This window comes from Malaclemys terrapin, chromosome 10 (assembly GCF_027887155.1).
Source record: "Malaclemys terrapin pileata isolate rMalTer1 chromosome 10, rMalTer1.hap1, whole genome shotgun sequence".
Lineage (NCBI taxonomy): Eukaryota > Metazoa > Chordata > Testudines > Emydidae > Malaclemys > Malaclemys terrapin.
Genome location: NC_071514.1, coordinates 39,545,800 through 39,570,624, shown reverse-complemented (window position 1 = coordinate 39,570,624; position 24,825 = coordinate 39,545,800). Strand labels below are relative to the sequence as shown.

General features: G+C 46.3%; 2 protein-coding genes across 4 annotated transcripts in view; both read left to right on the top strand.

Moving 5' to 3' along the window:
* Positions 1-14,852, top strand: part of ARID3B (AT-rich interaction domain 3B) — a 47,945-nt gene extending 33,093 nt beyond the window's left edge. The window contains exons 5-10 of one of the 2 annotated variants that reach the window (XR_008446536.1): positions 138-321; positions 3,249-3,508; positions 4,540-4,797; positions 7,666-7,773; positions 9,122-9,399; positions 11,013-14,852. Coding sequence is in view for 1 of the 2 variants with exons in the window: in XM_054042793.1 (XP_053898768.1) it covers positions 138-321; positions 3,249-3,508; positions 4,540-4,797; positions 7,666-7,773; positions 9,122-9,276 (965 nt within the window). In the remaining variant the exon portion in view is untranslated. Of the gene's footprint in view, positions 1-137; positions 322-3,248; positions 3,509-4,539; positions 4,798-7,665; positions 7,774-9,121 lie in introns of both variants that reach the window. The other variant, XM_054042793.1, reaches the window with a different exon arrangement.
* Positions 14,853-19,689: 4,837 nt separating this feature from the next.
* LOC128844798 (synaptotagmin-7-like) overlaps positions 19,690-24,825 on the top strand; it is a 33,151-nt gene continuing 28,015 nt past the window's right edge. The window contains exon 1 of one of the 2 annotated variants that reach the window (XM_054042795.1): positions 19,690-20,043. In XM_054042795.1, the coding sequence (XP_053898770.1) occupies positions 19,968-20,043 (76 nt within the window). In that variant the 5' untranslated portion in view covers positions 19,690-19,967. The remainder of the gene's footprint in view (positions 20,044-24,825) is intronic. The other variant, XM_054042796.1, reaches the window with a different exon arrangement.

Below are 24,825 nucleotides of genomic sequence, written 5' to 3'. Positions count from 1 at the left end.
CTGGTCAGGTTACAAACAAGATTGCCTTCATTTCTCATTAGCAGGAAGATCAATAGCTCCAACCTGTCTGACTGTTTTCTTGTCCTCATTTTCTGTCTCCACGATCCCCTCCCTGCTGTCCTGTTGTGATATTGCAGGAACTCCCATCAATCGGATCCCCATCATGGCGAAGCAGATCCTGGATCTCTATATGCTCTACAAACTGGTGACTGAGAAGGGAGGGCTGGTGGAAATCATAAATAAGAAGATATGGCGGGAGATCACCAAAGGCCTTAACCTGCCCACCTCCATCACCAGTGCAGCGTTTACACTTCGGACCCAGTAAGTATAGAGCCCTCCTGCTGGGAGCACACAACAGGAGGAAGTGGGGTGAGAGGGAAGAGTAGAGAGGAGAAAGGAAGACAGGGGGGATGAGGGGAAGGAAATAAGCAAATTGTCCCCTACTATGGCAAGAATGGACATGATTGGCTGTTTGTTTCGACCTTCCTCCTCCTCGTTCCCCACAGTCTCTTCACCTCAGCTTCGCTCCACACCCACCCCTCTTACCTTCTTTCCTCCGGCTCTACTCTCTCACCCCATTTCTCTTCAGTGATCCCTCTCTCTTCACTTGTCAGGATTGGGGACTTCAACAGCAGAGTCCAGGGAAGGGGTAGGGACGGTTTTATGGCCTGCAGCATGCAGGGGGTCAGACCAGATGATCATAATGGTCCCTTCTGACCTCAAAGTCTATGAGTCTATGAGTCTTTCTCTTCAGCTAAACTAAATCCAATCCCCATCCCTCCAAAACTAGTAATCATGGAACTACCATGCCATTTGTTGCAATCACATGGTTACCCCTTTCCCCACCCTGTGTCTGATCTGTGTAGATTGTAAGCTGTGGGGCATGGAGCATCTACTGCTTTGTGTTTGTGCAGTGCCTAGCACAATGAGGGCCCATTTGTGGTTGGCCTAAGATACTACTGTAATAAATGTGATTAATAATAATAATCAAATAGTCTTCTGAGTTTTCAACGTGTGTTTTAGCACCTAGATACTGTGGTAATTGCTCCCTGCCCCATAAATACTTAATATAGAATAGATATGTTAGCAATAAACCTAGGGAGAGAGGAATAGAACTGGCAAAATGGAGGCAGGTAGAGGTGCCTCCTAACATTTTGTTCAGGTTACGAGGCAGTGTTGTCCAGTGACTAGAGCAGAGCACTGGAAATCAGGACTCCGGGAATTCCCAGCTCTGTCCCTAACTCATTATGTGACCTTGGAGTGACCCGTCCATCCCTCAGTTTCTCATTCTGTAAAATGGAGATACTCACATATTTCACTAATGTTCCTAAAGTGCTTTGAGAGCCCTGGAAAAGGCTCTATAGAAGGATAAAAAATAAATTCCCCATCTGTAAAATGAAAATAATGATATTGACCCTCTTTGGAGAGTGCTTTGAGATCTACTCATGAAAAGTGCTGTATAAGAGCTGTGTGGTGGTCTTGTCACTGGAGCAGGAGATTATGAACCTCTTTTCATTTTAAACTGCTTCTCCATAGCTTGGGAGTTCTTGGAATGTGCCTTTTCACTACACTTTTCAAGGCGGGGCCTCTTCCCAAAGTGATTTTTTTTTTTTTTAAAGTTTGGACAAAAAGTGTTCAGCCGCTTTTGAATACAAGGAGAGTTTGGGGGTTTTATTACATTTTTTCAAACAGTCAAAACAGCTGGGGCTAGAAAGTTGAAATGTGGCATGAAAACAGTTCTCAGTGAAGATAAGTACTTGTGAGTGTTCAGTCAAATTTAGTTGTGCCCAGGTTTTAAAATCGCATGCCTAGTACAGTTAATATGGGATTTTTCACCACGTTCATAAAGCACACAGAGAAAGAAGGTGCTGCTGGACCCTGTGCAGCTAATTTAGGAGCATAGTGAAAAATTATACTGGTAGCGCATTTGTCCAGTGTTTTGCACAGCAGGTCTTGATTCATAGATTCCAAGGCCAGAAGGGATCACTGTAATCATCTGGTCTGACTCCATGTATAACACAGGCTGGAGAACTGCCCCAAATAATTCCTAGAGCTGAGCTTTTAGGTCATGATTTTAAAATTGTCAGTGATGGAGAATCTACCATAGCCTTTGGTAAGTTGTTCCAATGGTTAATGACTCTCGCTGCTAAAAAAGTACATCTTATTTCCTGAATTTGTGCAGCTTCATCTCCCAGCCATTAGATTGTGTTCTGCTAGCCTGAAGAGCCTGCTGTGAAATATTTGTTCCCAGTGTAGGTATTTAGAGACTGTAATCAAGTCATCCCTTAAATCTATAACTAGGTCCGTGACTAGAGTCCCAGGGTGATACCATAATAAACTTGCTTCTGGCAAGGGCTGCATGGGAGGTTTGGCCCCTATCCTTCTGAACCTTGAAGCCGCAAAAGGACTACGGACCCCTAATGTGCACTAGATGAGGTGTCTAGGTGGGAGCCCTACTCTGATGCACCTTGGGAGCTTGGCAGTTCTTTGGGCTCAGAGAAAGGAGAATTTCTCCTGTGAACCTCCCTTATGCATTCAGGAAAGCATCTCCCTCCTCAGTTGCTTGAGACAAGGGTGCACTAGTGATCTAGTCACATAAGTTCAGATAAGGGAATTCACATTGCTTATGTCAATTTTCTTACAATCAGAAGAGCTTTGCTGTCTCAGAGAGTGAGGCGCCTGCTCTGTTTTATTTTTCTTTTCTACATAATTTATTTATAACAAACCCCCAAAACCCACCTAAGAAATTCCAAGACGGGGGGCAAACCCAAGAGAACATTATGGTTGTACAGCTTATCACTCGAGTCAAGCAATTTGAAAGTTAGAGTTGATCCCTTAACTCTTCTCCTTGTGCATAAGCATTCAAATTATGGTCTTTAATTGTATGATCATGCATAATTTCTTAAAGACAATGTTATGTCACATGTTTTCTTTCTAATTCCTTAGAGTTACACATGTAGCATCATGTAGTACGGTGCTGTCCTCTGCAAAGGCTGGATTATGAGTCCATGAAAGTCATCTGTATGAAAACAACACTTGACACCCGAACTACACAGCTGGCTGCACACTAAGCAAAAGACCACAAAGCAAAAATGAATATTGGTTGGCAGAGTTAGGTCTTCAAAGGGCCCAGTCCTGCAAGCACTCCTGAGCAATGCTTAGTACCATGAGAATTCCCATAATCTACTTTTTTCAGACGCTGCTGAGTACACTTGCTTTGATCTTCCCTCTCCATGTGTTTCTTCCAGGTATATGAAGTACTTATATGCCTACGAATGTGAGAAGAAGTCCCTAAGCTCTCCTGCCGAGCTGCAGGCTGCAATCGATGGCAACAGGCGGGAAGGCAGACGGCCCAGCTACAGCTCCTCCTTGTTCAGTTATTCACCCACCGCCACGGTGCCTCCTTCCCTCCTGTCTCCTCCAAAGATCCGCTTCCCGATCATTGGCCTGGCCCCAGGCAGTGGAACCAGCAACTCCCGTCTCTCTCCAGTGGCAGCTCTCAGGAAAGGTCTGCTATTTACCTCTGTGCAGGACAGAGAATGTTGGGGGTAGGGGGGGGGAGTAGGCAGTGGGTGAAATTCAATTTCAATATCTGGCCAAACTTGTGTCAAAGAAAGTTTGGGGACAGTGAGAGGACTTGGATGGTTCAGGGATATAGAGCCGTCAAGCTCCAGGTTAACTAGTTTACGTATACGCTGTGTCAGTAGTGACAACATTATCATTGATACTGATTAATCACCCAGGACTGCAGAGCAGAATGAGAGAGGGAAGGATAGAGGAATGAGGACAGGACTGGGATCAACCAGGAGTTACTGGGGCTCTAGACCCAGCTCCAGCTCTGACTTCCTCTGCTGCTTTAGGCAAGTCACTTAACCTGTCTGCATTCCTAGTTCCCCATCTATAAAATGGTGGGTAATTCCCAGCAGTGTGGTGGGGATTAATTAGCTAATCTTTGTTAGTTGTGTGAAGGTGAAAACTGTGATATAAATGCTAAGTCCTGTTAGGAAGAGGGAGTGATGCTATAAGAGGTTGTGAAAATAAGCAGCCACCCCAGCTTAGGAGCGCATTGGAAATATCCTGGTAAATTTCAGAGGAAAAAAGAAAGGGGAGGGGGTGTCTCATCTGCTCACTTTAGTGCCAGTTTCTGAAGGCGTTTCAGAGGCCCAGATCCTCAAAGGATTCAGGCTCCTGACGTTCATTGGTTTCAGTGGCTATTAGGAGCCTAAATACCTTTGAGGATCTAGGCTAGGCAGACTACACCAAGTGGAGTTGAGATTGCTCCAGCAAAGAGAGCAAGGAAGGTGATTCTGTTTGAGGAGTAGCAGTTCCATTTGGGAATTTCAGGGCCCTGGAAGTGTGAGCTGATGTTGATAGAAATGGCCTCATACAGTGGGAACAGACCACAGGCTGCCATGAAATGGACTAGTAGTGTTTGGTTCCTCAGAGCAGCATTGTCCCCCTTCCACAGTGGGTTTTAAAAGCTGACTGCTTACACGGGGAAGCTCTGTGCAGAGCTTGACTGACTGACTGCTTCTCTAGGCGATGGTATCCCCCTGACTGTGTCCATGCCAAATCGCATTGCCATGCCAGTGACCTTGGCTAACCAGCAGGCAACTGTAGCAGCAAGGACAGCCACTCTGGAACAGCTGAGGGAGAGGCTGGAGGCTGGAGAGCCGCCGGAGAAGAAACTCTCGCGGATGACGGAGGAGGAGCAGCGGCTTGTCCAGCAGGCACTTCAGCGCAACCTGTTCAGCATGGCGCGGCAGATCCCCATGAAGATCAAAATCAATGGCAGGGGTGAGGAGGCTCCCATGCTAAATGAGGGGGTTTTGTATGCTGGAGTGAGCACCCCAAAGAGGGGAAGTCTTCCTTTAAACCTTGGGTATGTGGGCTTCACCCCAGTGCAGGACTTTAGGCAGTGGCACCCTTGCACTTCTGCAACCTATCCCATTCTTTTGGGTGCGCCCACCCAGCCCATCAGCCAGAGTGCCTTGCCTTGGTCTGTTCTGATCCTAGTGCCAATGTGCTGCAGCAGGGCATGAATTCCCTAACTTCCCTTTGCTGCTCCTGGCTTGGAGACTAAAGTATGGCACCACCTCCTAGCTTCCCTGTCACTAGAGGCAACAGCTTTTCATATACAGATTGCAGAAGGCAGCTAGGATGTCATGGGTATACAGAGCCTAGGAAGCCCAGGTCATAGATGGGGAGCAAGCTGGATGGAGATCTGCATTTGTTTGCTTGAGGGCCCTACTTATTATCCAGAGTTGAGTCTGGGTTTTTGTAAAGGGTCACGTGACATCTCAGATAAGGTTGGGGCTAGTGATGGTATTGCCAGTAACTGCTTCCAAGGAGAAAGGACCCTGCTTCTCCTTAGTACAGATTACTGTGCCACTGCCCTGCTCCCAGCCTCCATTGAAAAGCCCCTGGCATTCTGGTGGGAGGTGACTGCCCCAAATCATAGCCTCCAGGCCCCGAAGGCTGAGTTAGAGGTTTGAGTGTAAGCAGCACTCCTGGCCAGGGGAAACGCTCAGTATTTTCAGTGGCAACGTGGAGATTCCATCCTTAAAGGTCACTTGTCAGAATCAATGTAATTTTAATGTGACTTCCAAAGCTGATTAAACAGCACAGCACTTCCACCTATCTGCCCTGGGGGCTGCAGTTAGATGGGGAGTGTAGCCAGCAGTGTCTCAGAAGATTTCAGTCCAACAGCTGTTTTCTCTTCTTCAAACGTTTTGATCCATTTAAATTAAAGAGCTCAAACCCCATCTAATTGCACCTTCAGACCCAGACACTAGGCTATAAAGGTTTGACATTGAGTGGGGGAAGGGAAAGAGTTGTTCTGGAGGCCATTGCACTTTACTCAACAGGAGCAGTGCTACAGTGTGAAGCTCTGGTTGAGAGAAATACCTGTGGCATAGGGTCAGATCTTGGTCCTACTGAAGCTGATGGAAGCGTTGTCACTAGCTTCAGTTGGACCAAGATTTTGCTTCCCTAAGACTATGGACCTACTTAAATTTCACACTTACACTATTCCTTTTTAAGGAAGTTTATGAGAGGAAAGGCAAACTTTGTGGCATGTCTTAAATCACCTCCACTTTGCTAATGTCCTTCCCTTATCTCTCCTCCCACGCTTCTGGCATTAAGATGCAGTTGTAGCCTCTAAACCTAAAAACACACTGATGGAGGTAATGTGGCCTAGTAGATAGACCACTGGACAGGACTCAAGATCCATGGGTTCTTTTCCTGGCTCTGCCACTGGATGACCTTGGACAAATTTACTTTCCCTTTCTTTGCCTCAGTTTCCCCATCTGTAAAATGGAAAAAATTATACCTCCTTTGTAAAGTGATTTGAAATCTACTGATGAAAAACATTATAGAAGAGCTAGGGATTGTTACTATTATCTTAATAACCACTCTTGGGTTAAATGCTAGTTATGCCAATAGCATACCTTGCTGGGACAGTAGCCATGATATCCCAGAAGGAATGCAACATCAGATGGGAATTGGAAAAATGTGTAAGATTTACATAGAAGATTTCAGTCTGAGCTGTCACCCTTGTACATTTCAGCCGCAGGAAAACCTCTTCTGTCCTTACGTGGCATTTGCACACTGCACCAAAGCCAGCACCTCATTGTGAGAAGTCGTTGCAATGTGATGCTGCCGTTTCACAAACTCTGAACAGGATTTTAGGGCCAGCAAATGTCCCACAAAGCAGGATGATGGGGGAACAATCCCATGTCTTTTCACAGATCCACAAAATTGTAGTGTATCTAGTTCCCAGTGCAGCAGCTTAAAAAGGGGTCCCCAGATATGTTCATCAAGGAGGAGGAGGTTTCACATGTTCATAAAGGTGACCAATATCTATTTCCGTTTCTTATTCCTCTCATGAGTCTGGTATTTCAGAAGATTTTGCTCCCTCAGCTGGCAGGCAGTGGTACTGCAGCCTAGCCGTTGCTAACTGAGGGTATGTCTACACTGCAATAAAACACTGGCACACACCCACAGCTGGCCTGTGCAAGCTGTCTCAGGCTTGAGCTGCGGGGCTATACAACTGCAGTGTAGATGTTCAGGCTCAGGCTAGAGTCGAGAGAGCAGTGGAGGTTTCAGAATGAAGCTGAATAAAGCTACATGCTACCCATGTATCAAATATTCAGTGGGTTTCTAACCAGTTACCTCCGAAGGGCCAGGATTTAAATCTGGCAGTGGTCACAAGCGAAACAAGTTCAATATTGTCAAATGTCAAACAGTTCTGCACATTTACAAAAGCCTTTTTCTCTATTCAGCACCCTCTGACTCGCTACTCTGGGCATGAGGGGGTGTACTGACAGAGCTGTACAGGGGAATCTTACATAACACTTGCTTGCATTTTGCTTTTCTTTAAATCCTAAATCCCATCATTTAATAGAAGCTGATTGTACACTGTCCAGAGTACTTCACGGCCTGCAGGCAGGAGCGACGTATTTCCAAACTTCAGAGTCCTTCCCCCCACAAAGCAGGCCACCAGTTCATGAGTCGGAGTAGTGGGACTGGGGGGAAGGGAGGGCTTGGTTCAGTTTTCACTGCAAAGGAGAGGTGAAAGAAGGACCCTCTAAGTACTAGATTGTCCATGGGTAGTGCAGTGGAGATCCAGCACAACCTAACTCTCAATTGTCTTTTCCCCAACAGAAGATAAACCAGATGCCACGGCGGCGGCAGCAGCAGCATTGCATTTGTCACCCAGCGGCATTGGGAGTATTAACATGTCTGTGGAGATTAATGGCACAATCTATGCTGGTGAGAAAGCAACAGCTGCCCAGAGCGGTGGTGCAGCAGGGGAAAGCAGCTCTTGTTTGAATGCAGGATACTCTTAACGGATATAAATTTACCAAACATAAAAAACTTTTGTTACTTTGAGAGACCCTTGAGTTGACACAGGAGCTGCTTTTCCACAGTCCTCCTCTGCACCACTCTGTCAAGATGGCCCCTTCTTTTGTCATTGGGGTTTTTTTTTTTATTTATTCGAGATCCTTCTAACTGCTACTGCTTGGCAATTCCATCCTTGCCTGTGCTGTCTAAAGAGATATTCTAATCACTTTGTCCAGTTTTTGGATGTGATCTCTGTGTACAGTGGGACTCTGTCTGAGGGTACGTCTGCACTTCCATCAGGAGATGTGATTGCAGCACGTGTAGACATACCTGAGCTAGATTGGGTCTAGCGAGGTCAAAGCAAGCTTGAGTAACAATAGCAGTGAAGCCATGGCAGCCGAGGCCATGGCTGCTCAAGTGCATACTCAGGGTTCTGGGTGGACGGGGTTAGCCCATGCAGCCACACTTCCACTATATTGTTGCTTGAGCTAGCTAGATCAAAGCTAGTTCAGGTCTGTCTACATGTGCTGCAACTGCATCTCCCGATTGCAGTGTAGACACACCCTTATAGTGAAGTAGTTTTGATTGCAGAACTTCTGTTCAAGCAGCATTTCACTGTAATGGGAGAAAGAACTATCTGGCAAGACATCCCTCCCTACCTTCACCCTGAGTGTGGTACCAGGGCCGCTTTTCATCTCTTGCTGCTATAGGAGATACCGCCAGCCCTGGGTGAAGGGGAACTTTTGGAATCTCTCTCTCCTCGTGCTGAGGAGCGGCTTTAACAAGACTAGCTTCTCTTCACCCCATTCTGAGGAGTGTCAATTTCTCTTTACATCCCTCACTCCTGCTCAGTTGGTGGTGATCCCCTCTGAAGGCCACATTTAACACTTCCCTAGGTGGGTGCAGAGTGCTGCGTTGCCAGTGGAGTAGCTCAGTGGAACTCAGTTCTAGTGGAATGAAAGTGCATTGAAAATGGCACCGAAGCTGTTGGGGATTTTCTAGCGAAGTGTCACTCTATCAGCCTTTGTTCTAAACATGTTCTGCTGTATTCCTTCCAGTTGCACTGTTGCTGCAGCTTCTTGAACCTGCTTGATTGGGTTGGGTTAATTCTCACTGGTAGAATTCCCTGAGTGCTGTTCTAAAATCTCTGGGGTTGGTAGACTCTTCTCCTCTCCTGCCGTGTACATAAGTCTGGGCTAGCCAGTTGCTTCACCTTAAGCACTATGTTGTTCTGGTGTCCCAGTAACCCAGTTCCAAACCTGTCTCTGTCCTGCAGGAGTACTGTTTGCCCAGAAGCCCGTCGTCCATCTAATTGCAGGATCCAGCACCCAAAGCACCTGCAGTAGCAGCAGCAGTTCCCACTGCTCTCCTAGCCCGACCTCATCCAGGGGCACCCCCAGCGCAGAGCCCTCAACCAGCTGGTCTCTCTGACGGATGGGGGAGTGGGCTCTCTCTCTCATTGGCCTCAGGCAGCTCTGCCCTCTCCGTTCAAGGCAGAGAGCAAGCCAGGAAGGAGTCGCACAGATTACCTCATCTCAAGGAACCTGCTTTGCGGTTGGTCAATGGCCAGACGATGAAACCTTCTGTGCTGGCACGTTTGCATTGCCTGTTTGTCCAGCCTTTTTTATTATTTTTTCAGGTTTGACTGTGTTCCTGCTGGGGGGTTGGGGTGAAGGGAAGGGGACATGCGGCATTTTTCAATCAGGGATTGTCTCTAGGGGCTGTGGGTTTGCAGATGACTGAGACATCATCATGGCAGGTGGAAGGAGCAAGGAGGTAGTAATTGGGGTGGGGGAAGGGTTCCTGTTCTCTAATCAACAGTTGCGTGGACTTCCCTATTGTAACACAGTGTATTGACAATCCTACCCCCAGAGGGACTTTGGTCCCTTTTCCCCTTGTATTTGTTCCCTCTTGTGGTCACTTGCAGAGCAGTCGTGCAGGTAGATAGCGAGCAAGTCTCATCTAGTTGCCCATTCTGTCTCCACTGTGTTCAGCCTCCTGATGCTGTCTCCTTTGTGTTAGACTAGGCTGAAGGGCAAATGGTCACTAATGCTGGATTCACAGGAGACTTGCATGACTTCTTCCTCCTTTGGCAACTACCTCTCTAGGGTCCTGGCAGCACACAGAGGACTCTCCCACCTCTGTTTTTGATACACAGAGATGGAGAAGGTCTTTTAGTCCAGCTAGTCGTCCCCCGTGGCCAGTGCAAGCCTGGACTCTACTGTTTTTTCCAGGTCTTTGCCCAGCCTAGTTTTGAATGCCCCAAGCAATGACCCTTGCACTGCTTCCCTTGGGGGAGCGTTGGACAGGCTAAATAAACTCACCACTGAAGCCTTTATCCTTATAGTCATCCTGACTTTTCTTTTGCTTGATGTTTGCTCCTAGTTCTAGCCCCTTGGCCCTCGATAGAACTGGGTTTGCACCAAATGTTGATTTCCTGCAGCGCTTCCTCTCCTGTATGTTTCATTAGCCTCTCCATTCTGTCCCCACATGTCGGCTACGGGCCACTGTCACCCAAAGGAGATACGAGGTGACGCTGACAATCTGCTGAGCTGTGTGTGTGTGTGTCTATTCATATAATACACACTTTTCTCAGTTGGGCTCTTACCAGGTATCTTGCAGCATCGTCCGAATCACAGCCATCATTCATGAAGCTCACCTGGGCAAAAGGGATAGAAGAGCTGGACCTGGGACAGCTCCACATGGGTGCATCCCAGTTGAATGAGGACACAGGTCTCTGGTTGCGGAGAGGGGGAAGAAAATCTCCCCCCATTCCCAGTAAATTCCCAGTGGGTGGAGCTAGGGCTGCTTTAGGCCATCATTCCTCCTTTGTCAGCCAAGTTAGTTCCTTGGCTCACTTCCATAGATACAGCTCTTTGCTGCTGCACTCCCCACACACAGGCACCCGTGCTGTCCTCTCCTCTCCTGCAGCACATAGGACTGCCCGGGCGATGTTCTCACAGCCTGTGGATCTGAGCCCTCCCGCTACCGCTCTGGTGATGTCTCTTCCATCGTGCAGGCCTGAGTCAGGTTCTTTTGAGCAGATGAAATACCTCAGATATGGACTTGTTATTGTGTTACCTCTTCAGGAAGTATTGGCATATCTTAAAGCTTGTTTTTATATGTGTTTTGCTGACTTTGTTTTTAATTTTTATTTTTTATTGTAGCACCAAAGACAACAAAGCTGAGTGAAGGAGCAGGTGGCTTCCCTGTCCTTAGCATAGCCTGGAGACAGTTCCAGCAGCATTGACCCAGGAGCTGGGCATGCGGACAGGGCGATAGAGGAGGACAGATGCAGGTAGAGAAGGACTAAGAGGGCAGATTTATTTCTCAGGCTGGCTTGAGTTCCAGGATTTTCCCTCAGTATGAACAGTGGAGTGTCCCCAAGGGGGACAAGTGGTCCCAATGTGTGTTACAGAACTCTGTGATCTAGTACTGGGCTTATCTTTAGCAAGTTTTATTAGAACAGCTTTGAAGATAACAAGCCTGTCTACACTACAGATTTTGCTAGACCTCTTACAGCACGGCAGTTCCTGACATGTTAAAGTACAGTTCACTCTTCTAGTGTGGGCAGGACCAAAACCTGAATTGTGCTGCAGCTTTGGATTGTACCGGTAGGATTTGGTCACACAGATAAAAATACACCTGAGTCCTGTTTATGCAATGAGACCAAACCATGTTGTGTGCTATCGTATTGTACCCAAATGGTGATTGTGGTAGCTTTTCATGGAGCAGACAGGACCTAAATACTGGAAGGTGTTCTAGGTTCTGCTTTTACTTATGTTGTAAAGACCTATGTTACCAAACTCTGCAACCATCCCCATATTTAGGGGGTTGAAATACAGTTTGGTAACACAAGTCTAAACCACATTGTAACTCTCTTCACAGGCAAGATGATCAGCTGGCTAGAAATTAGTTTGTTGTAGCATGGTCTGTGGGCTGTCATGTTTCCACTGAAACGCTCAGCGAGACGTGCTAGCTCCCACCATGTGTGTGAAAGGTTATTGCTTGCAGGGTGTAGCACTGTTTCTTTGAACAGTGATTTTTCAGAGAATCCTGCTGCAGACCGATCCCCCTCAGCAATCTATTGGACGGTTTTCAATCATAGTTCTAAGGCAACAGTCCCTGTTAGCAACAGCCATGCAAAACATAGCTAGCCCAGTTTTGCTCCCAGTGTCTACAGAATCTAAGGGCTTCTCTGCTCTACACATGCAAGCAATCAGTGTTGGGGGATGGCCAAACAGTCACCCAGCCATGTTATCACTCAATTGGCTCTTGCCTGTGGAGATACGACAGAAAAATCTTATCAGATTGGTATTACAGCCCTCTGAAGGTAAGGGGCCTGATTCTCCTCCTACTTATGCAGGTGTAAATTAGGAGTTAACTCAATTGAAGCCAGTGTAAAACTAGTTTGAGATGAGAATCCAGCCTAGGGGCAACTGAACAGCTTAGTGATGTTGTTAGAACACCCAACACCTCGAGGCAAGACCAAACTGTGCATTAAGAGGTTTGATGGACTATAATACTAGGATAACTTACCTCAAGTCAGCTTGCCTGCACAGCTGGACATTAAGCCATTGCACATTTTCCCCCCTCTCCAGCCCATAAGTGTCTCGGACGCCTCCCCTTAGTCCTAAAGTGCTTTTAAGTAAGAGCTTATAAACTGATCCGAGGTTCTCGGTACTGAAATTGTAAGGTACCACTTTGGGAGCCAGTCTGGGGTCAGGTGGCTGGAGCAAGCTCCGAACTGTGAACAAAGCACCTTCTGATGTCAACAGCATTTAACCTCAGAGTGGGGGATGCATGCTGGGCCTGAGCCAAAGCCCACTCAAGCTAATAGAGAGCTTTTCCACTGACTTCAGTAGACTTTGGATCAGGCCCATTATAAAAAAACTGGAGGTAACTTTATCACAAATTGTTTAAAATAGTATTTTCCCAGTGATAGGTAGCTAACAAATAAATAACCCCAGTGTAACAATCACTGCGGGCGGCTCCTAGAGGGAAGGTGTCCTAACTGGCTGGTGAAATGGTAATTTCTCTCCTGGTGAAATATTCCAAGAGAACTGTGATGCTCCATCTTTATATCTACTGTGTAACATATTACAGAAAGGGAGCCCTGTTCCCCAGAAGCAGCAGCAGCAGCAGTGCCTTTGTGGGCACCGGCCAATCCCCTTGGTCCCAGAATGCTCTGCTTCTTTGTGATATAATCCATTACCACTCACTGAAAGAGAATGTACCATAGAACAGGTGATCAGACTCTGAACGGTAAAGGCCAGGCTGGAGACTTTTAGAAGCCCAAGGGCCGGATCTGATTTGCATGTACAAATTTAATTAATGTGCTTTGGATAATTTCAATTTAAAGCTAAGTACACCCGTCCCTTACACTCAGTCAGACTTGATGGTGAACAGAAATCACTTGCTGGTTGAGTTCATCAGCAATAAAACCCTGCAATGGACAAGCTTTTTCCTCAGCTTGATGCTCCAGTATGAGTGGTGGTGTTTTAGGCCTCAGGAGGCCCACAGTTTGGACCCCCCGTTGTAGGACGCTCCCCTGCCTGTGTGTATTAGTTTATATTATATGGCTTAGCTGGTCTCATTAGTAGGCATTCTGCCTTGGGGCATCCTCTCTCCTATTGTCTTCAGTGGAAGCTGTATGCACCCATGCATTTGTGGGGACCAGACTTTTGCCCCGACGCATTTGTGAATCTTACAGACCTCCAGGGCATTTCATTGTCTCAAACTCTGAGATTTTTTCCAGAGTTGGGGGATCTTTATATTGTCCTGTTTCTTTTTGGGGGGTGGGGCTGGGGATTATTTCCCAAGGATAGGGCTAGGGGATACCTGCTTTTCCGTATGCTTTCTTCTCTTGTCCTGGGGAGCAGAGGTTAATATTGGGTGTTTTGCTTGCGTATCATGTGCTACCGTTGTGTTTTCTTGCACAGAAAGCCACTCGAATCACTGAACCGATAAACTGCTTTGACACTACTAGAGTATTAATGTTTATAAGCTTTACACAGCTAGTCTGGAAATAGGCAGGGACTAACAGATTGGTTTTTATCAAATTCAGGGAAAGAATAAAGTTGGGACGTGTAACAGATACCTCAGTAAAATAAGCTGCAACAATAAACTATTCTCTTTCATTAGCTGACTACAAGGATCAGCCATTCAGACTGTGAATACTAACCCTTTCCCTAGCCTGAGCTTGATACTAGCACTTGGCTTGATGCACATTTTGCTTAGATCCAGATATTCCTGCTGAGCTGCCAGGTTTTAGGGACAGGGGTATAGAAACCAGCAGCAGTTACAGGGTGGAGGGCTGGGAGTGGGTCGTGTCTCCTCAGCTCCAATCCATTTAACTCAGAATGTTGAAGATTGTATGGCACTCAGGGGTTTTGATATTGCAGGAAGGACTGTTCCTGGTATGACGTGTTCCGTTTTGCAGTGTGTCTAATCATCTTGAAACTCCAGAGCAACTAGGGTCTCGCAACAAGCGGCCGAAAGGGCCCAGCTGGAGGCAAAGGCACAGTGGGCCAGCAGCAGCCAAGCGCTCCGTTTTCAGAATGAAGTGGGTGCAGATGTGCTGTCTGGTTTCCAAACCAGGTCCGCATAGAGAGCCACCTCCTGTCCTCTTACATTTTATACCAGCATGTTCTGGTAGTGCATGAAGATCGAAAGGACGGAGTCCAGCTCAGAAATAAGCCTCAAACTGCACAGGCGGAGCTGTTAGCAATCGGCTCCTGGAACAAATGTGAATGTGTCACACAGTCCTTTCGTTGCTGTGTATGATCTCCAAATGGATTCAAACCAGAAGACATTTTAACTGAACAGCAGCAGCCTTGCTACTAGTTTTGTTACCTATTTAAAAAAAAGTGTGATAGCCTAGGCAGTGAATAAATACCTCAGACGTCTGCTTCCAACAAGTGTCTGTATATGTTGTTGTTGGGTTTTTCTATCTTACATGTTATCTGAATGTTTATATTCCAATAAACTTCTACCTCTTCATATGATGACCCTGCAAATGTGTTTTGTTCCATTGACTGGGCTGGGAATCAAACTTGCCACTCCAGGTTTCTGGACTCGAGCAGACTTTTTAAACACAAATGGAAGGTGCAGTAGTTTTATGGGCCACCATGCCTATAACCTTGCAGCTAACAGCCTCCCATTATAGATCTGTGCATGGTAAGGGGCCTGATACCAGTATCAGTTTGTACTTCTATAACACCTTTCATCAGAGGATCTCCAAGCACTTGGCAGACATTAAGCGTTGGAGCCTTGAGCCAAATGAGTATTATCTGCATTTTACAGATGGCTAAACGATTATGCATAGACAAGGTGACATGCCATAAGCCACACATATACAGAGTGGTAAAGCCAGGAATAGAACTTGAGTCCTGCCACTCGATTCCCAGCTCTAATCAGTAGACACACTCCATCTCAGTGTGAGATGGTCTCTTCTCAGAGAGAGAAAGATGGACACCTGCACACAACCACCCACCCACCCCTAAATACCTACAGCAGTATATGCCAAAGCTGTGTATCAGGGTTCTTAGCCCTTTTCTATCCAGTTTTAGAGAATATTAGAGAGTTAAAACAAATTTGGTTGTTTTTTTTAACATAAAGTGGTAGGAATTTAATCCTGGGTGGATTCCAGGTCCTAGATGTACACTGATGAAAATCATATTATCCCTCTGCACCTGTTACTGTGGGGGAAGTATCCCTAAAGACTAAAATAGAAGTAAACTACAAGCAATAACAACTCCACATACAGATCTATAAGTGTCAAAGCTGATCCCTGAACCGATCTGCCAAGTTCTTTTTCATTTTCTGTGTGTGATAGTCCCCAGGTTTTGTGACGGGTTCTTTTATCTCATTCCAGTTCAGGTTTGGAGCTTATCATACATACATGTTTCTATCCAATCCTTTGGGAGATCCTCTTTATGATGGTCCTCATGTCTCAGACTCACATGCTTATCAGGAATGATGGGTCTGGTTTTGGTCTCTGCTGCTGACAGTGGAGTATGTGGATTGAAAGAGGATGCAGCCTAGCCAGTGCCATGATAGGGCACTTGAGAATGAATTGAGCAATATTTTTAAGCTACCCCAGTATATTGAAAACTAACACAAAATTATCCCAATAGATTAATGAACAAAAACTTGTTTTGTTAGTTTTTAATGTATTGGGGTAGCTTTATACTGTATGTGTTTCGCTCACACTCACTTCTGAGTGGAATTTTACGAGATGACTTAAGTAGCATGTTGCTGGGCCACAGAATGGGATGTTGCCTGTTTCAGAACTGGGCTTTAGTGTGCTGCAGAATTCTGCAATTTCTGAGTATCCTACTCTACTTCTATGGCAGGGTTGGGAGGCTTAGATTTGTCAAGTGCTTAGGGATCCTTGGATGATCTGCAAGTTATTCTTAGATTGGCCCTGGAATCTCCTGGGGGGCAGTAAGCCAGAAAAGTGTCAATTTGTGACACATGTAGGTGGCAGGAACTAGTTTCCAAATCCCTCCGACTGTACTATTCAGTGGTTATAAGAACTTTTAATACTCCAACTATTTTCTGGTTACACAGGAGACCGCAGAGTTGTTCTTCCAGTTGTTGAACCAGTTTGGCAGTTGGATGGAAACTGGTTCCGATTCCTTCACATCAGAGTTTGCCTGTCATCAGTGATGGCCTTGCTCTGGAAGTTGGCTCATTCTGGCACAAATATATAACTTCCCCAATAGAAACCAGAAAAGGAAAATACCTCTTGGGTGCCATCTGATCTCCCCTACCCACCTTCTTCCTTTCACAAGAAGCCCAGTCCTGCAAAGCAATGAGCTCCTTGCATTTAAGCCAATAGGAGTTGAGGGCACTCAGAACACTGCAGGAGGAAGCCCTATCTGGAGTGCTTTTTCTAGTGCACTTTTAAACGTCTAGCACTAGGTTTCCATTTCCCCTCGGGACACTATTCTACAGGCAAATAAATATTAGAGCTGGGAAATATTTCCTACCATCCAGCTCAAATTCCCCCTTGCTCAGTTTCATCTCATTACTCCTAATTACAATCCTCTTAGACCACTCTCCAAGCTCCCTCCCCCTCCTTGGGAACTTTAGATACAGAATCCGTCTTGGAGCAAGCATGCTCCAAGACACTTCCTGCCATGTGAACCACGTTGCTGCACTTAGTGAGAATAGGCAGGTAACTCTTTCCTGGATCTCCCTCCAGACTCTGAGCATCTGGGTCTAGCAGAAGTTCCAATTGCTTTCAGTTCTCATGTGTTACCACTAGATGGATGCAATGTCAGCAACCTGCTGTTGAAATATGGGCATTGCTGTGCTTCCTTGTTGGACAAGTGTTACTGAATATGGGAAATAAGGAGAAGGGTGATGAGACATCCTACTTAGGACACCCAGAACTGTGAGCTACTGTGGTACCCTTCTACCTTAGCCAAGAGTGAGAGCTTTGCTGCTGCTTAGCTGCATGTCAGTTCTCTGACCTGCCAGCTTGTCAAGACTCTGCCAGTCTGAACCTTGCCTTGCAGGTAACAATCTGTGAACCCGAGTTCCCCAGAGATATCTCCCTGCAGTATCCAGTCCCATTTGCCGGACACTCACACAAATTATGAAGTTCGCTGCCTCCAAAAAGACAGTGCACACACCTGCTGGAGATGCACACTTCACTTCAGTATAACAGCAGTGAGACGATTTGTAGAAAAACTAAGAAAAAGTTTTTTATTAACAAAGAACAGAGATTTAAGTGATACTAAGCAAGAGTAAAAGATGCAGGTCTGATTACAGACAAAACAAAACACACTTTCTAGTAACTAACACTTTATTTTAGCAAGTTACAATCATTAACTAAGCAGTTTTCTTACACGAAGTTACCAACATCCCTGGCGCTTCAGACTAGAGCAGGGGTAGGCAACCTATGGCACGTGTGCCGAAGGCGGCATGCGAGCTGATTTTCAGTGGCACTCCCACTGCCCAGGTCCTGGCCACCGGTCCGGGGGGCACTGCATTTTAATTTAATTTTAAATGAAGCTTCTTAAACATTTTAAAAAACGTATTTACTTTACATACAACAATAGTTTAGTTCTATATTATAGACTTATAGAAAGAGACCTTCTAAAAACGTTAAAATGTATTACTGGCACGCGAAACCTTAAATCAGAGTGAATAAATGAAGACTCGGCACACCACTTCTGAAAGGTTGCCAACCCCTGGACTAGGGGATCCAACTTTCACAGGCTCGAAGAGGGCTGTTCCCTCTGTCCCCACATTCATGGGGAACTAAAATGTCATTTTGCTCCCCTTATATTACTCAAGTCTGTTGTCTCTGCCTCAAGAGCCAGGAAGGCTTCCTAGGGTGCAGATTTTATCTGCTGATGTGATTGTTGTAGGGTTTTCTCCCGCAATTGTTTAGCTTGATGGCTTTGTTTACCTTAGATGTAAATGTACTTTCATTGTCCTCTGCCTGCAGTGAAGCCAGTCAGACAGGTAAATAAATTCACATTCCCTTGTCTAGGGGGGACTGAGTTTCCGCACTGCTCCCAAACACATTTTAAGAATGTGTCTTCAGCACACATCTGTAACTCTATACACACCCCGTACACACATCAATATGTGAGACAAGGCAGGCTGCTGACCACTTGAAGCAGTGCCCTGTGCACACCAGAAACCCCTCTGAGCATACGTATAATACTCCTCTCTCATGTCTTTCAGGACAGTCTCATTCCAGGGCAGCATCTTGCTGCACCCAAGCTAAATCTCCTGATTTGGATGGTTGGAGAAGTGGAGAGGTGCAGTGTCAGGCGACTGCCCTGTTCCTCGTTTTCCCCAGATCTGCTCCTTTTCCTCCCCACTTAATTAAGGCAGGATGGACATAGTTCAAGAGAAAAGAGGCTCTGTGAGTATTTGGCTGTGGCAGTGGCATTCGCTTTCTGACCTGAGCTGTTCCACAGTGTTGCTGTTAGATGTCTGCTCCCTGCTGCTCCAAGTGGCAGGTGAAGTGACTGTCAACAGAAGGTGGTCGAGCGCTTTGGGATCTATGAATGGAAAATGCTGTGTAAAGGTCACTCCTCCCACACCAGCGTTAGGGCAGGTGCACATTGAGCTCAAACTCTGCATCCTTGAAATAAAATTATCTATGCAGGTTCTGATACTGGGCCCATCATAGTGACTGTCAAACCCAAGTGTCTCTGTCAAGGCCTGTAGTATCACCAAACTGTGGGAGAAAAGAAGCATTCACCCCATTTTACAGCTGGGGAACTGTGGCACAGAGATACTAAGTGACTCGCCTGAGATCACACAGGAAATTTGTGTCAGAGCCAAGACTTGAACCTGGATCTCTCCCGAGTTCCAGTCCAGTTGTGGTAAACCCACCTGATGGCTGAAGGGCTCAGCCTGCCTGTGGATGAGGCTGGGGAAGCATTTGCAGCTTGGTAACTAGTAAGGACATGAGGATTGTTGGGGAGATGGATTCCTTGTTCCACCAGTACCCATTTCAACAGGAGCCCAAGGTGTCATTGGATGCTCTGCCCTACCTCAGCGCAGAATGGCTCTCCTGTCTTCATCCCAACAAGCTTCGCCCTCCTGTCCCCTCCCGCCTAGAATCTTGGCAGAGTTCAGATGGGCTCTGAAGCACCCCGCAACAAAGTGCTTCAGGCCAGTTTTCCTCTCTCCTGTGCTGGAGGCTATCCCTGCATCTCCCCTGCTGCTCTTAGGACGGAGCAGCCTGTCCTCCCCTGGGATCGGAGGGGAGTAAACAGGTGGAATTTTCCATCTGTTTGCTCAGCTCTGCCAGCCTGGAGCAGTTCCTGGCCTCTATATCAGACAAGCGCAGATTGCCAGAGCTCTCCGCCGCTGCCAGACTCACCTGCTTTCTGCCATCCCGTCCTCTCCAGGCAATGAGCGACTGAAAGCAGAGACCTCCCCCTCCTTTCCCCCCGTCCCTGCCCCGCACAGGAGTGTCCTTTGGTGGCTTCATTTTGTTCCTTTCAAACTTCAAAAGCTTTGACTCGCTCGCCAACAGAAACTGGTCCAATAAAAGAGATTACCTCTCCCCACCCGCCCCCCACTTGTCTCTCCAATATCCTGGGACCGACGCGGTGACAACACCACTGCATACACACTTCCTCATGTCAGCCTTGCTGGGATCACCTCAGGACTCGTCAGTTCTCACTGCTCACTTCAAAAGCCAGAGCGATGAAGCAGGTAAGGCGGACTTGGGAAGCGAGAGTGAACAACTGCCCTTCTGTGCAAAGGGCTGGCGTTTGGCTGGCAGCAGCCTCCACATATGAGCAGGGATGATTGCCTGTGCTTGAATCCGAAGTAGGAGCCGTTGTGCTGGTGCGGCAACAGGGATCGGAGAGGAGTCCATTGGAACCCTAGCTAACCAACGTAGAGGAGTCCTAGTATCTTAGAAGAGGCGCTTATTGTTGGCATCTATAGCTGGGGTGTGGATAGCCATCTAGAAAGCAGAATCAGAGGCATCCCTGAGGGGACAGGATTAAAGAACTAGGATATTGTAGTGTGAAGCTGCTGTGTTGTCTTCAGGGATTATGGATGGGGCTGCTGCATATTATTAAGGATACTTGACATTTTCCATTATAAACCCCTGTTTTGAGTTGCTTATTATTTTGCTAAAGGATCACCATTTGGGCTGAAATTTTTCATGCTGGGTGTCTGGCTGATTTTCTGTGGGAGATTTCAGTTAAAATGGGTCTGCCATTTCCAATGATGAGGCTAGGGAAAAATAAGGTGTTTTGCTTTGTTTTTTTTTTTTATAAAAGCAGGATTTTGCGTGGGTGTAATTTACTATGTCAAAAGAACACTATTAAGGCTGAAAAGTAAAGCACTGACAAATTAGGAAATGCCAAAATTAAGGTTGTCTATGCAATCTTAATCCAGCCCCCTTATGCATGTGCATTATCATGCAGTCTTTAATTGTATGACCACATACTGTTTTTTCCACAGGGCCCCTGCCTCATTCAGTGCACAGGATGGGGACCTGCTCGGGACCTGTGCATCAGGGTTATGTAGTGAAGGAGGCTGTTGATCACAAGAACCTGTCTTGTCTGTTGCAGAAGTCGGCAGGGGCATAGTGAATGAGGCAGGGGGCTGCAGGAAGAAAAAAGATGGTCTTATGGTTAAGGGAGTTGAATGCTGCCTTGGAAAGCTGGATTCTGTCCCTGCCTCTGGCACAGAGTTCCTGTGTGATTCTTGGGCAAGTCATTTAAACCATACTTCACAGGTGGTGGTCACTCGTGTATTCCTCATTCTCTGGGTACTTCACGTGCTACCCTGGGGTCTGATTTTCAGAAGTGCTGGGCACTCTTGGCCACAGCTGAAGTCAATGGGAGCTGTATGGTGAACATATAAAGTGCTATAGAAAGTTAAGGACTCTAAAAATCAGGGCCTAGGTGTCTCAAATCGGGCACCCAAAATTAGTGGAAACTTCTGACTTTAATCTCTCTGGGCCTCCATTCCCCATAACAACCATCCCTCACCTCACAGGGGTGTTGTGAGGCTAAATTAATTGATGTTTGTGAAGCACTCGGGTACTATACCAATGAGTGCCATAGAAAAGCCCATGAGGAAATTAATAATTCTACCTTCAGAGCAGCGTGCAATAAATAGTGGACAGTAAATAAGGCCTGGTGCCACACAGGTGCAGTAAGGATAAAACAAAATATTGGAAAGTTGCTCATTCAATTAGCACCATCCATTCTGGGTACTGAAAGGGGCTGGAAAAAATAGCGTGTGATCATATATATTATAGATTATTATAATGCACAAGGGGAGGTGCAGAATTAAGATGGCACAGGCAACTTTAATTCTGCATTTACTAATTTTTGAGGGCGTCAAGCAGTCTCAGTCATGTTTTTCTGAGATAGTTTGTTGTTTGTGTGTAATGTGTATGGCGTGATAGTGCTGCGTTACACAGGCCTATGGATTTTTGTGGTCTGGGCCCTACTGTGTAAGAAAAGAGCCTAGAAAAAAAGGGCAGTATAAGTGCTATACAGGTGACAGGATACAGGCACGAGACAGCTTGGTTTAGCTCTTCAGAAGAGACAAAGTGGCGGAGGGAAGAGGATTGCAATTTTACCATCTCTAGGATTGACAATGTGCCAACTAGTGTCTGGCATGTTTTTAATCCAAATCAATAGTTTCAAGGTTACAATAGAAAGGAAGGGGTATTACAGTAACTCAAGATGCCAGGGCTAGGGTTGGGAGCTGGAGGTGGAACAAAAGTCAGTGTTGTTTAATAGAGCCATTAGTAATAGTCTTTAGCTGCTTTTCTGCTGTAGAACTCAATGCACATTACAAAGCTGGGCTGGACTTCGCTCTCCCTGTTTTACAGATGGGGATATTGAGGCACAGAGGGGTTAAAGCTGGGATTTTCAAAGGCTCCAAGGAGAATTAAGTGCCCAACTCCCTTAGGCTGGGATTTTCAAAGGCACCTAAGGGATTTATCTGAGGGCACAAAGCGAGTCAGTGTCAGAGCTGGGAACAGAACACAGGTCTGGTGCCCTCCCATCTAGACACTGCAAGCAGTGGGACAAAGGGTTAAAGCAGCAGCATGGCCAAGCGTCAAGGACGGGAGATAAGGGAGAGGTGGGGATGATGTAGGAAGTTAGACTGGATGACTGAAGTGTAACATGTTTTAACCCTACTGTCGGTGGACACAAGTTATAACCTGCTTCTTTGGGGCCCTGGCCTCCTCAGTCAGGTAAAACCTCAACTTGGAATCCATGGTAAGGACAGTGCAGGATCAGACTGAGCTAAAGAAACCACGGTGAACTTCAACAATGGCAGCTTGGTCTATCACTAACTTCATCCTTGTGCCACCTGGCCTGTCACAGGGCTCTGGAATGTCCTATCAGTTCTTTGACTGCTGCTTTTAAATGTTTGTTTGTTTGCGGTGGTTCTTTTAGAGGAAAAAAAAGACTAATGGCATCATGGGCTTCTATGTTTAGTGTCTCTTGTTAATTTCAGGTCAATAGTGCTTTGTTTACTCGCAAACGGGGGTCTAAACATTGAATAATGGGCTTGATGTGTTAACGATTGGGCGAGGGTCTCTGGCCTGTGCTATGCAGAAGGTCAGACTAGAGTATCAGAATGGTTCCTCCTGACCATAAAAGCTCTGCATCTAAGTTGGGTTGTTTTCTGGCTCACGCATCGCTAACAACATCAGTTCTGCAACTGGGCCTTGCTTAACAAATTTATGATGATACAGGAGCTGGGATAGAATCCAGCTCCCTTCTTTATAGGCTTCCTGGCTCTGCAGGGCTAATGGGAGGAAAAAGGAGCAGAAGTTTATTTTCTGGTTACATGAAGAGAGCAGATTTGCTGAGTAGAAAGGGACCATTTTTATAGTCCTTTCTCAGGGTCGCACTGTACTCTGTGTGGTTTTTAATCTCCTTCCCCCCCAGATCCCCTAGTGTGTAGAGGTGCAAAAAGGCATTTCATAGTCCTGCTGCACTCTTCCGTCTGCATCTTTTAACAACAACTCAGTGGAATCTGGGCTATCTGGCACATCCCTCTGCAGTTACTCTGAAACTTGCAGTTTAACTGGCCATTTCCTTGGCTTGTTTTACACACTGTGCTCAACTCTTTGATTCATTGTTGGGTAAAGTTTTAATGCACATAAGCATCTCCGAGACACTTCACTTTACTGCACTCAGTGCAGGATGTCACTTTCTGCCTGTCGATGCACACGGTGTGTTACAATGTGCAATGTTACACATGTGATGTATGCAATCCTGTACCTGATCCACTTGGTGTATTCAGTTCCTCTTCCTCTCCATCTCGTTAGCTTTGGGCAGACAGGTTGGAGGGCTTGTCTATACAGAGAGCTATTCTGGAATAGTTTGCTTGGCAATAGCTATTCCGGTCAATTTCCCCATGTACCCTAATATCCTCTGGGGACCAGAATCAGCCCTGGAAAGAATTGTACTTACTTATGCAAGGGCTGAATTTAGTATAGCTGGAAAGCTATTAGAATGGGAGGAGATTGCCACTGATGCACCTTTTCCCATTATCTCCAGTGATCAGCACTGATATACAGCACAAACAGCAAGGGAATCCACACCTGGCACATTCTGGCTCTCCTGACTCACATTCCCAGAGCTTGAAAGCTCTGGGTATTAACTTCTGTGGTCACCACTGCAATACAATACCTTGCACATCACTGATCCCACCTCCACCCCCTTCGCCTTCTTAAAACAGGCCATTCACTGTTCAGCCAAGCAGGAACCCAGTCTTCAAAAGCTGCTTGGTCTGCTCACAAATAACAAAGGAGCTAAAGATAGCTCAGTGCAGATGAAAAGGCCTGCATGTTAAAACCCTGACTCAGCACAGTCCCATAGTATAAGATGCTGCTCCCCCTCCCCCATATTACGATCCCCTGTGTCGGTCTTAGACCAATCTCAGCCTCTAACAATGCTCTGTCCAGAATCAGACTCCGCTTAGCTCCTCACTTAGGGCCTAATTCAAAGTTTATAAAAGTCCGTGGGAGTCTTTCCATTGACTTCAGTGGGGTTTTGGATTGAGGTGTTTAGTGCACTTACTGTATCCACCATTTTTCCTGTAGTTTGGACTTTCTCTGGCCTCTCTCAGTTGATGGCTCCACTGCAGCTGGCCTTCCCCAGGCAGCCCAATTAAGTTTACTAAATGGGGACTCGGGTGCCTTACAAAATTGGTGATCAAGCTACTGAGTTGAATGGTGCAGCTCACACCTTTTTCAGAGCTTTTGTTTCAGGCTGTCTGCAAACTCCGGCAGATATTGCTGCATTAGTTTATGTTCTGATGGCTTTTTCATATAAAATGTTTTAAAACTCCTAGGTGTGTTAGGAGCTGAAGGTTAATTTTCAAAGGTGATGTGGACACTTAGGAGCCTAACTCTCATTGGCTTTCAATGGAATTTGGCCTCCTAAATCACTTAGGTCAAAACTTTACCCATAGTTACTCTCTTCTTTAAATGAGACTTGGATT